The sequence below is a fragment of the Melanaphis sacchari genome, unplaced genomic scaffold (assembly GCF_002803265.2).
Source record: "Melanaphis sacchari strain LSU unplaced genomic scaffold, SCAv2.0 Contig4_pilon_pilon, whole genome shotgun sequence".
In the NCBI taxonomy this organism is placed as follows: domain Eukaryota; kingdom Metazoa; phylum Arthropoda; class Insecta; order Hemiptera; family Aphididae; genus Melanaphis; species Melanaphis sacchari.
The window spans coordinates 10,359,844-10,373,036 of NW_020271335.1; the positions used below are offsets into that span (position 1 = coordinate 10,359,844).

General features: G+C 27.1%; 3 protein-coding genes across 5 annotated transcripts in view; 1 reads left to right on the plus strand and 2 right to left on the minus strand.

Annotated features, from left to right (window-relative positions):
• Window positions 1–677: 677 nt before the first annotated feature.
• Window positions 678–2,458, minus strand: LOC112598770 (eukaryotic translation initiation factor 6). Its single transcript, XM_025345371.1, has 2 exons — window positions 2,208–2,458; window positions 678–1,524 (listed from the first exon to the last, which is right to left on the minus strand). Exon 2 carries the CDS (start codon window positions 1,488–1,490, stop codon window positions 750–752), a length of 741 nt encoding a protein of 246 aa, XP_025201156.1. The 5' UTR covers window positions 1,491–1,524; window positions 2,208–2,458; the 3' UTR covers window positions 678–749.
• Window positions 2,459–3,854: 1,396 nt separating this feature from the next.
• Window positions 3,855–8,611, plus strand: LOC112598781 (protein phosphatase 1 regulatory subunit 16A). Its single transcript, XM_025345393.1, has 7 exons — window positions 3,855–4,564; window positions 4,636–4,706; window positions 5,801–5,946; window positions 6,005–6,239; window positions 6,305–6,430; window positions 7,136–7,423; window positions 7,893–8,611. Exons 1-7 carry the CDS (start codon window positions 4,342–4,344, stop codon window positions 8,331–8,333), a joined length of 1,530 nt encoding a protein of 509 aa, XP_025201178.1. The 5' UTR covers window positions 3,855–4,341; the 3' UTR covers window positions 8,334–8,611.
• Window positions 8,612–10,710: 2,099 nt separating this feature from the next.
• The window catches only part of LOC112599096 (potassium voltage-gated channel protein Shab), a 51,884-nt gene continuing 49,401 nt past the window's right edge, over window positions 10,711–13,193 (minus strand). For 2 of the 3 annotated variants that reach the window (XM_025345831.1, XM_025345830.1), the window contains one exon: window positions 10,711–11,838. In XM_025345831.1, the coding sequence (XP_025201616.1) occupies window positions 11,216–11,838 (623 nt within the window). In that variant the 3' untranslated portion in view covers window positions 10,711–11,215. The remainder of the gene's footprint in view (window positions 11,839–13,193) is intronic. The other variant, XM_025345832.1, reaches the window with a different exon arrangement.

The window sequence follows — 13,193 nt, forward strand, 5'->3', positions numbered from 1 at the left end:
GCAATCACAACCAATTTGCTAAGTAAAGCTCTTATTTTCTTAATTATTTGTACCAATACAATATATATAGCTTAAAATCATTTAACATGTTGACTGCCTATGCGGCCACAAGCATATTTATCATGGACACACCAAGGACATTTTTCAATGTCATTATGAATTTGTATTTATACTATTGAAATTGAAAAAAAAAAATGTTTACATTTATTTCATCAAAAAAGTTAATTATTCTAATTATGCCACAACGCATTTTCTAGATCATTAATGTAGTATCCTAGAAAAGTTAATAATATAAATCTAAATTAATTTACGGCAGCCCGCAGTTACATGACTTACAAATGATACGGTGCGAGAGCCGGCAGTCAACCTGTTAAGCATTTTATTTACATTTTTAACCCATAGCAACATGCTGCATCTTTAAAATTATAACTTAAAGCCTATAAGTAATCTAAAATACCATTCTTCTTATAATAGTTTTCATTCACTTTTATTTGTATTATATAATAACTTTTTAGTAAAATTGATGTTATTACTTATTTTTTTTTTAAATTTCTGTTGTATTTAATTATATAGGCTATATTTATAAATGATTTCTATAAAGAATTATTCATATTATTTCAGAATGTCAAGAATAATTAATACAATGTAAAATTGTTTAATTATTTAGTTAACATAGTTTCCTTTTATTATAAAGTACATTGATAATATAAATAGTATAAACATAAAGTGCATTTTATAATTAATAATCATTATGAAGCTTTAATACTATCGATAAGTGGACCTTTAAGTTTTTTCATTTTGTGTACACCATCTGGATCTAATTTAAATATACTGTCAATGACAGAAATTTCTGTTGATGTAGTATCTGTACCACAAACAGCACACCAATCATTCACGACCATTCCAGCTCCAATTACGTCTGAACCACGGTTTACTGTTCCAGCTACAAGAGGAACTTGAATTAGACCGGACAATTCATCAAGATCTTCCACTGTGGTTTTAGGATGTACTAATCCTCCTTGATTTGATATAGCACAGTATGAACCTACTAAACAATTGGATGCTACAGTTTGTCTATACACTTCAACATTTAAAGTATCTGAAAGTATCTCTTCTGTATCTTTGTCTAAATCAGGATGAACTAGTGCTACATAATCATTGCACACCATTACATTTCCAAGAGCAGATAAACGTTCTTCTACACGTTGTACTTTGACGTTATCAGGTAACGAGTTCCGTATGTGTTGCAGTTCAGTGTCTGTAGTAGAATTAGGTAATAGTAACCCATTTTTGTTGCCAACGGTCATACGACCAACAATGCGACATCCAGCAACAGATGCATGGATAACTGGTATGATATCAGATAATTCTGATTCAAATACACTGTAAAACGTTTCAGATGCACCAATTCCAACCAAACAATAAGAATTTGTCAACTTGCTGAATACTCCTATTTCGTTGTTGTTTTCAAACTGTGCACGAACCGCCATATTGTATAATATATTCTCAAGTCTCAGACCAGTCCTGTATAGAATAAATTGTATGCATTATAAATTAGATCAAACATTATTAAGGCCCTTAACATAAAATAATAAATGACAATTATAAACAGTATTGATTGCTAATATTGAATGATTTTAAGATAATAATTTAAAAATATAAATATATTACTTAAAATTAAATAAGTCAATAGCAATTTTTGAGACAAAAGTTAAGTTTGCTAAATAATAATTAATGTACTATACATTTTAGATTACTTTAAAACAATTTATTAAATACTCCATACAAATTATTATAAAATTGTTTATCATTTATGATACAATAATTAATCTTAAAATATTCATAACAACACCTATTTAATTAAAAGTACGAGTTAAAGTTTTTAAGAAAAAACTCTACAGCTAAAATAAGTATTATAAACCAAGAGGATCAAAAAAATTATTAAAAATCGATTATTAACTATTCAGTATTGTATTAAATTGTATATAAACAGCAGTCAATAATTGGTGTTACCGTCATGTCCAACGTAGGTATTATTTAACAATTTCAATTTATATTGGAACTATATTGTCTATATTGGCTTAATATAACTGCTTGCCACGTGCAATTATATTCAAAGTTTATAATATGTACTCATTATAACTTCAGAGTAAACAGCACCAAGACATACGTATTTCGAGAGATATTAAAAAAATATATATACTTACGTTTTTACAAATACTTTTTTCAAAAACTAACAGATCGATTAGTTAACTTATTTGAATCCCGACTTTTGAGTTTACTAAAATATACTTTGTTTTATTTGTTTTGTTCAACTATTTGAAGACTTGAAGTGTTGAAGTCTTGATCACTTTATAACCTACAAACAGTACAAACCACGGTTGTAGATAATTGTTTATGAACATTAGTCATGAGACATGAATCATGATGTAGAGAAGGTCTCAATGCCTCATCGGAGACGACCGTTTTCGTAAATCAAAATAAACATTTTACTTGGTACTAATACACAACCATGTTAGTTTCGTACCTATTTACGTTCCTATCTTCTGATTTGCTTACAAAACGATATCGTATCGTTAAAAATTATGATAAGCTGTTTCATGTTTGATATTATCATTTATCATGATAGGAGTCATAGGACAATAGACCTTAGTAGTTAGTACCTTACATTGAGTACAAGGCATAACAAATTATAGATTTAATTTGTCATAGCATAAGCCATAAGGCCCAGACTACAGATCTGAGATCAGTAGAGTACTCTATAGTCTATGGTATAAGGTTTATGAATATAATAGTATTTATCTTTAATTATGGTATTAAAACTATTTTATTACTTTTATTACTTTAGATTGATTAACTTTTTTCCCAAAAACATTGCATTTATTATATTTTAAAATAATATCTAGGTATCATATAACCATATTTTATTATTATTATTAATATGCCTATATTTAAATGTCATAAAAGCTATCAAAAATAACTTTTCAACGTGAAAATGCCCTTTAAATGTAACCAAAATGGTTTGTGTAATGTTTACTGTATAGGCATTTAACTAGGTATGCAAGAAATAGGAAAATAACGAATTAATTATCGGCATTAATAACATTTATTTATCTTAACTAACAATAATACAATAAAAACAAAATAGGTATCCAACTTAGGCATTCACAATAAATAAATAGATAATAGTATTTCGTTTTAAATGTTGTTGAGATGAGTGATCACTGAATACATATCAAAGGTATGATAAACTGTAATTTATAAAATGCTATAATTAATTTATCACTCAGTTTATTACGTATTAATCTAAAAATTAAATTCAATTGTTAAGCTAATTTTATCTAAGCAATAAGCATTAATGTTATTTATATTTTAATTTTACTATATAAATGTATAAGTCAATGCATTATAATATATTAATACGTGTAAACTTTATATTTTTCAAGGAGTATAATTATAAACAAATATAAAATAATTTTAAATAAAAATAATATTTAATTACATACAGTTTTTTCTCAGTAAGTTTTATTATTTTATTGTATTTAACTTAAAAAATATTAAATATACGGACTAGAAGCCTATCATTGTTACATATATTAATATATCATTATTATGAGTATCTATGTACAATATTTTCAAAAATATAATACACTATATAATTTTAAGTTCTTTATTTATATCGTTAATTTATTCAGTATATATTATTTGGTAACATACTAATTACTATTCTACGATAAGCCGCAAGTCGGAATTGATTTAAAATATTTATGTTGTTTTTAGCAAAAACAAGTTTAATCAAAAAAAATTTAGAAAATAATAATAATAATAAATCCATAATGTTTACATCTAGTGACTAAAAATGTTCAAATTCACCGCGTATTTTTTCGCACGTGTTTATGGTTTACGTAGCCCTACTGACATTCGCCACGAAGCATGTCGCTGCTTTCGGTAAAAGTAGTGAAACCACTGTGAAAATTAATAGTTATTGTTGATAATACACATGTGATAACAGAAACAACGGTATTTTATTATTATTTTTTGTAGATCTTAATAGTTAATTTTAGATTTAGTCGTTTAGTTAGGATTTAAGAATCTCATCTTGTTGGATATTTTTTAGAATGTTTACCTTAAAATAAAGATCTTTTAACTTGGAATATTGAGTATTACATTTTTTTTTATGACTGAGTTTGAGAAAAACCACCGTGTACTATAATGGACATTTCAACTATGCAAATAAAACCGGTGACAGTAAAAAGGAATTGTGTCACCGGACAGTCGGCATTAAACGTTTCTTAGATATTAATCGCTCGAATTTTTTGGATCTTAAATCTTTTGAGTAGAATGGATCACGCCGAGTTGGTATTAGAAATGTCTCATTTAGAGCGGATGCCTACGGCAGATAGGTTAGCCCTAGCTAGACGGCGTCGGGTACAACAATTACGACTATGGGCTCAAAAAGATCGCGAACGTCGACGGTCGTCTCCACCACGCAACAATAGACATATATATTTTAGTGACAATGTCATGTTGTTGGAAGCTGCTTCTAGAAACGATATTGAAGAAGGTATGACATAAATAAATTATTAATAATTAATTTAATGCAGAGTAAGAGTTGAGAGTTTAAAATGTTTTCAGTTAAAAGACTTTTGGTCAAAGGGGTCAGTCCAGATGCTACAAATGAAGATGGACTTACTGCCTTGCATCAGGTAAATTATTATTTAATGAACTCAAAAATAAAATTCATTGCAATTATTACAATTTTTATGTAGGCATATTAGACTACTATATTATAAATTTAGAAAAAAAAAATATTATTCTAAAAACCAACATAGTAAATTTTTACTTATATAATTTTATCAATAAAAATATTTTAAAATCACCAATACTTATATTTTTTAAGTAAATTAAAAAGTATAAAATTACAAATATTTTATAATATACAGTATGTCATAGAAGTATCACACCTAGTATCTCTATGGAAAATCAGTATACTCAAATACAATATTTTACGTCAATTAAAAAAAAAAATTCTAACTAAAAGGCATGTTTTAAAAATTGTATTAAATTTAGTTTTTAAATCTCCAAAAAGCTATTTTTTTATTATAAAAGTTTTGAATAGTTCATATAGTTTAAAAAATATATATATTTAAATCTAATAAAAATCAATCAAATTGTGTAATTATTAGATAGCTTATGATGTAGTAGTGTAGTATTGAGTTATTTCATCAATTTTCTAATTTTATTAAAAACTTAATTTTAACTCTTATTTATTTATTTATATTAATTAATAACAGGCATAAGCCCACTAATACAATATTGCATATTTATTGGCACATGGAAACTAATAGACATATTGGTAATAATACAAATTAAGAGTCTTGAAGAATCTAAAACCAAAAGGAAAGAGTTTCTAGAGATAGTAAAACGGGTAATATAGGCAAAATGTGTAATTTATGTAATGTCAATGGGCAAATGAGGTTAAGTAGACTAAAGAAAGCAACAAATGTTAAATTAATCATTAAAATTCTTAGAAATGTAATTGTATCTAACATTATCTATGCATTATTGAAGTTTGAAAGTTAGAGCAAGTAAATTTTCATTTATAGAACATTACAAAAAAATAAAATTAAGCAATAGAAAACCAAATTTATTCAACAATTTTATGTTGGTGATGAAGTAGGTTTATTTATAGTATGAGTATATGCTTTAATCAATCTAGAATTTTCTAAATTTTTGTTTAAAACAATTATGATTAAAATATATATTATTATTAATCTAGTTATTATTTTTAATTTTTTAGTGTTGTATTGATGATAATGAACAAATGATGAAACTTTTAGTGGAGTTTGGTGCTAATGTTAATGCAGAAGATAGCGAAAAATGGACTCCTTTACATGCTGCAGCCACTTGTGCTCATTTACACTTAATTAAATATCTTATTGATAAGTATGTTATTCTTCTTATTTTTTTTTCTTGCTGTTTATTTATAATAATTTATTTTTAGGGGTGCTAATTTACTTTCTGTAAATGCTGATGGTAACATGCCATATGATATCTGCGAAGATGAAGCTGCATTAGATCTTATTGAGAGTGAAATGGCTAGACGAGGTGTCACACAACAATTGATTGATAATACACGTTCTACTACAGAAAATCGAATGTTACAAGAACTCCAGCAAGCTGTTGAAAATAATCAAAGTTATTTACTAGAATCGTATGACCATCAAGGAGCTACACCTGTAATATATATTGTGTACCTATTTTTTATTTTATGTACATTATTGAATATTTAATTATATTTTAGTTACATATTGCTGCTGCTAATGGTTATTTAAAAGTCGTTGAATACTTATTAGATAATCATGTTGCAACTGATGTTAAAGATTCTGATGAATGGCAGCCTGTTCATGCTGCAGCTTGTTGGGGTCATGTAAGTATAGTTTTTCTTTATAAATTAAATTTTTGGGTTAATCAATTTTAATTATTAATTGTATCAATGGGCATTTTTACCGTAACCAAGTTAGAACTATTAATTTATATAATATTTTATTGAATTATGGTGCATAGTAAAACTTTGTTGTAACGAATTCCTAAATGATAGAAATCTCCTTACAATAGAAAATAAAAAAAATTCGGTAAACTTATATCCCATATACAATATTTTAGTTTCCCCTTTAAAAGAAATTTCTTGATTACTGGACAATTAATTGGCCCTGAACAAATCTGCTATAAGGAGATTTTACCATAGTATATAATTTTCTAAATTTGTGACTATACAAACTTTGTTATATTTCATGTATTAAGTGAATGTTTCACGAAGAAATTCAGTGGTAAACTTTAAGATATGTTTAAAGCTACTTTTGCATCCATAAAGTAGTTAAATAATCTCAACATTAATTTGTAGACAGATACCAAGAGAAATTAAATATTTTTATTATTATTGTATATTTCTGTATTGTTTTTTGTTGACATGGTCATAAATTAATCTTAGTAATACTATTTTATTGTTTATTTATTTATTTATCATTTTAATAAATAAATTAATACATTTTTCTAAGATATTCAACAGTTCTTATGTAAATGGGTAATAGTAAAATTGTTTATACTAAATGTTTAATTTTACACTTGTGGTTAGTTGGAAGTTTTGGAAATATTGGTTCAAAATGGTGCTGATTTAAATGCTAAGACAAAAAATGATGAAACACCTGCAGATATTTGTGAAGATCCAGATTTACGTGATCGTATATTACAATTACGTAATGAACAAGAGACCAAAAAAGAAGCTCAGAGAAGAAGAGTACGGCGTACACAATCAAATAACACAAGAGCTCAATCAGTACGCAGGACATCTATTAGAGAAAAAACGCTAACATCTAAAAAGGATGCAGTAGAAGAAGCTAGGTTAAGGGTTGAAGCTCAAAATGTAAGTAAAATAATCTGATAATGTCAAAATTGTACAATCTGTTAAGAGGAAATGTCTTACTTAGATATATTTTATAGTTTTGTCTCAGTGGTAACATATAAAATTTACTTTGAGTAGTTCTTGTTTTGTTTTGTTATTTTTAATAATACAGTAACTTGATTTTTTAATGAACTTAAAAGTAAAGTATTTATTGTGGTTTGTTAAGTTTTTTTTCTTGATAGTTTGATTTTGATGTAAGTTATTAACTTTTTTAAATTGTAATATTTTATACAATTATTACTTGCTTTATTAAAATACTAAAAAAATCACTCTAAATTTAATACTAACAAAACTTATTGAAAATTGCCAAACGTGAATTTGCTATGTTAATAATGATAAGATAAAGACAATTAATGCTGATTAGATCTACTTGTAGCTGATTTTATAAAAATTAATTTGTTTTTATTTTATTTTTTTGTTATTATTTTAGTTTGCAAAAAAGTTTTTGGCTAATGAGCGTATCACTAGTGACTTAGAAGGAGATTCATCAATTGATTCATTTGTTCCACTACCTAGTCCTGTTCCTTCAATAATTCCTACTACTGAACGTCGAGAACCTGAAGGTGAAGATGTTACTGATGAAAAGTCACAGTTGGAATCTGTTGATGTTGGTCCAGCTGCTGAAACTTGTTATACAACAGAAAGTGATGGTAAAATAAATATACATGTTTCGGTAACTATCAACGCAGGTACTTTAGCTGAGTTAAAGAAACAACGAGCACAAACTCGTGCAGCAGCTGGTCTTCTTTCAAATAATGCAGATTTGCCATCTGATTCGGAAGCTGCATTTAATAGATTTGCTGGTGATACTGAGGATGTGATTGTTGGTGATCCATTGAAAACAAGGCGAAAATGTTGTATAATTTTTTAATTTTCAAACTGCCTTTATATTTTGAAATTTTTGGAGGATTAAATATTTATTATTTTTTTATGGAAATATTATATTTACACTTTCCTTGTAGTTTTTATGTTGTGAATTTTTATAATTTACTTTGTATATTTTCCTTTTTTTTGTACTTAAACATCACTAAAAATTGTTCCGTCCTGTAGAATTATTTTTATTTAGTATTAAATTATTTCAATCTATATGGGCCATTAGAATTAATTTAGATTATTAGTTGTTTACATAACTGTGATAAATTTGTGAGTGTTCGGAGAGTACTTGATCATTTTTTTTAAAACTTATTTTTGTATTTATAATATAAGCACAAATCAAATTGATATATTTTTTTACATTCCAATAATATTTGTTTATGTATAAATATTAAATAATATAATAATATTTTTAAAGTGTATTTTTTTTTCTTTTGAAATATATTTTTTGTAATACATCATGATTTGTATTTTATTTCTCATTTCAGATAATTATTGATTAAAATGGATGCAATTAAATAAGTTGGTAGTAATTGTTGATTATACATAGGTGTTAATATTATTATCTAATATTCAAATATTATAAATTTTGTAATCAATGATAATAAAGCGGTTTAAGATATTTTAAAATTATTATTATTTATTATTTTAGAAATTAAAATGGTTAACTATAATAAATATTTAAAACAATATAATATTTAGTGTTTTAGATGGCATCATTTGATTAGTACACAATTTAATATATTGTAAAAAGTTATCCAAACAACATCAAATACTTTTAGATACTGTACTTTTAAGTACCTATTCAATCAAGCATTAATCTATAAATATTTTGTAAAATAAATTATAAAAAATTTGTTATTTCTTAATAGTAAATACACAGATTGACTTGAAAACAATTTCCACTGTTTGAAATGGCTTATTATTTTTCATATATTTTTATTTTAATCACTTTCATTGAAAATTTACTTTTAGCTAATAAAGAAGGGAAATCACACATATTTAATTTGAAGAAACGTTATTTTCTGTTTTCAATATTAATTTTTAAATAATAATAAATAAGGAAAAGGACAAGACCAAAAATAAAATGCTCAATAACATTATTATGTATATTGTTGCTCATATACATACACATATTTTATAAACTTAACAAAAGATAAATCACAGGCGAATTAATAAACGGAAACTATAATTTTGTTCATATAATAATATTATGTACTTCTATACTAATAAATGACTCGTTTCGACCGAACTATAAAAAAATTGTGCTCAATGCACATTACAATTTTACGTACCTATATCGATTGGTACGTATACAACGTTTTCGTTTTTAAATCCAATTAAAATTACATGATTAAGTCAACTACGTAATTATATTTAACTACAATATTGCTTTCTTTCTAAAATATTTTCACAAAATATTATACATTTTTAATTATCTACCATCAGTATATCAAATTGAGATCGCGTTAAAAATTAATTTTGCGTAGCGATAAATTTTTTTTTGTGCCAAGTGGGTATAAAGTATAATTATCAATAATAATATAATATATATAATTAAATTAAAATATAATTATAAAAGGCCAGTGCAAAATGCATGCTTAATTTCCTGTTAATGTTATAATGAATTCATCATTTGCTTCCCAGTCTTTAATTTTTATTAATAAAAAAAAAAAATCAAATTACAGGTAGGTAACGTTTGATTATATATATATATATATATAAGAAATATTTAGGAAAGAAAATTGACCCGAAGAAATTTTTTTTTAATTTTTGATTTTTTTTTTAGCAAAACAGTAACATTGTATAATAGTTGAAACTTTTTTGATAGATTGTTTAATTTGGCAACGTATATTTTGAATGTGAAACGGATTGAACTCTAGTTAACACGACGATGCGTAGGTATTCCGATGTATGGAACAAAATCGTTTCGACACGAAAATATTGTACACCACGTATTTAACATATTATAATGACGACGACGATAATTTTGATGGCGATGATGATGCGATAATGATTACGTTGATGATGAATAATAGCGATGATTTAAATAACAAAGTTGACCGATAGGAAGCCTAAAAAGAAGCGTCCTTTAAAAATATCTACGTATATACTATGGTAAATGATTATATTTCGTTTTCTTCACTTACACCGAGACTAAAATATATATAATTATTACAATCTAATGATGATGATAAAATGAGCATTTCTCATATATATATGATTTAAATTTGAAAATTTCTCTTAAAAAAAACGAGAGTTGCGTTATAGTTAAAAATCTACATACATACACACATATATATTTATAAATATATATTATATAACATAGTATCTTTATATAGTATGTATATAAATACATAAAATATATATACGTTGTTCTTGGGGTCGTATACATATTATTATTACATATATTATATATTGTACGTAAAATGTATTTTAAATGCCGTCCAAAGGCTTAATCACTATATTATTGGAGGTACCTCAGCCAGAACGAGCGGTAGCGTTCTTGTTATTCGTTGGCTAATATAATTACACGTTGTGTAACAATTTATGGTCGTTTCACTGCAATAGCAGCGGCACTTGATGACTGTACACATATATTATATTATATCATAATTCATAATATAATAAAATATACATAATATTACTAGTACACTACTTATAAGTAGCTAAATGGCGAGCGAGTTTTAGGTGTATATTTTATTATATTATATTTATTATATTATTGTTATTATTATTATTGTCTTCGTATTATAATAATATCATATTCTATGCGAGTGTGTCTGCGAATTTTGTTTGCGAGTGGTAATAAACGATTTCACAAATATAATATATATATATCATATAATATACGTATACATGTACCACGTAGTGCGACGGCTACGAGTACCTCTTGTCGGTGTTGTCGTTCATGGGCGGCGGTGGTGGACATATAAATATCGGCCCCCCAGAGTCCTCAAGAAGATCCTGCAACAGCGCCACTTCGACCGGTGCTCTTCCGCCGCCGCTGCTGGTATTCCGGCCGTTGTTGTTGTTGAGATGGTGGTTGTTGTGGCGGTGGTGGTTTTGATGCTGTTGCTGTTGCTGCTGGTGGTGATGGGGGTTGTTATTGTGTCGTGACGGTTGTGGATGTACAGGTTGCGGAAGTGGCAACGGTAGCGGCAGTGGTGATGGCTGCTGTTGAGGTGGTTGATGCTGCTGCTGTTGCTGTTGATGCTGCTGCTGTTGCTGTTGCTGCTGCTGCTGCTGCTGTGGAGACATAGGACTCTTGCCCGGCGAACAGTCCGATAGATTGTCTGGTATGAGCTTTTCTGTTTCTGGGTCCACATGTGCTGTCCGCCGGATGCCTATTCTTGCGTGGTTACCGGATAAAGAGTCTTGAGTCGCCTGCAATGACCCTTGGTTCTGGTGCCGTTTCAGTATCGACTTTGACCTCCGATGCGGTTCCGGAGAACGGTTTATCGATTCAGCTGACACCGAGGATGAGGATTTACCGCTTTTCCCTGCAATAATCAGCCAAATTGTAATAATACATAATTTATTATATATAATTATGAATAATGTTAACCCGAGTAATATTTTTGTCATCATAATCTATACACGCAATATGCACATTGGTGGCGCAACTAAAGACCCCATCAGAAGGATATCTACATCCTCAGAAAATGAAAGTCCTTTTCTTCTATATTTTTATTGTTGTTTAGTTAATATTTCCGATAATTTGCATGCTATTTTTAGAATAATTTTGCAAGCTATGAACGATGCAATAGCAACAATTCATCAATTTATAATAAATAAAAATAGGGATATTATAAATAATTTGAAAAGTTAATCAATTTTAAACAAATATAATAAAATTCCAAGAAAAGTTATGTTCAATACTAAAATAGTTGTAAATATTGTATTTATTTTTACTATTATTTACATTTAAATAGAGGTTGTATTTATATATAAATATAGATTCAAACAATTTATGTTATTTTAGGGGTTGTGAAAAGAGTGGAATGAAAGTAAAGCCTATTCATATTTCGAGCTTTTTACAATTTGTACACCCCCAAAAATATTGGTCTGGTTACGCCTACAAATGTGCATAATAGATACGATATAGTTACGAATAGCGGTTGCGTATTATAAATTATGTAATTCAGGCAAAACTAAAATATTTCAATGGCTTACGTAAAGTTTAAATTGTTGTACGTATATAGCTATATTATATCATGTGTATACAGTTTTACTAGAGTACAATGTTCGAGATATACACAAGACGTATGTCGCACTGACGTATATTATGTTTGAGTTTAGGCCGTACATATGGGTGAATGTTAGAGGACGTGATTATTTATAGTGGAATTATCTCATATTATTCGTGCTTAAATATTTTATTAGAGATATTTTAATCGTATTGGTTAACTGAGCAGTGGAAAAGGGGGTGGAGAAGCTAATATTTACGACTCTGTAGGGGCCGTTTCTATTTAACATTCTTAAAAAAGTATTCGAAATACGTCTCTGCGCGCATACGTCTGTTCATTATAAAATTTTTATAAATATCTAAAATCGAGAAACTTAAAAAATGCATTACAACTATTGATAAAATAAAATATAGATATATCTAAGATACCACTCTTGTTCATAATGATCTCAATTATTTTAAGATCCTACTTATCTATATAAATAATAAATATATAATGTAATGCTAAAATTAATACATACCTATGTATAAATCTATAGTTAATATATGATCGTATATACATTTATTTACCGACATAATGGTGTAGGTAATATATTATATTTATATTTATACATTTATACCTACCAAATATATTCGCAAAAACGTTGACGACAAAATATCAGTAAATCA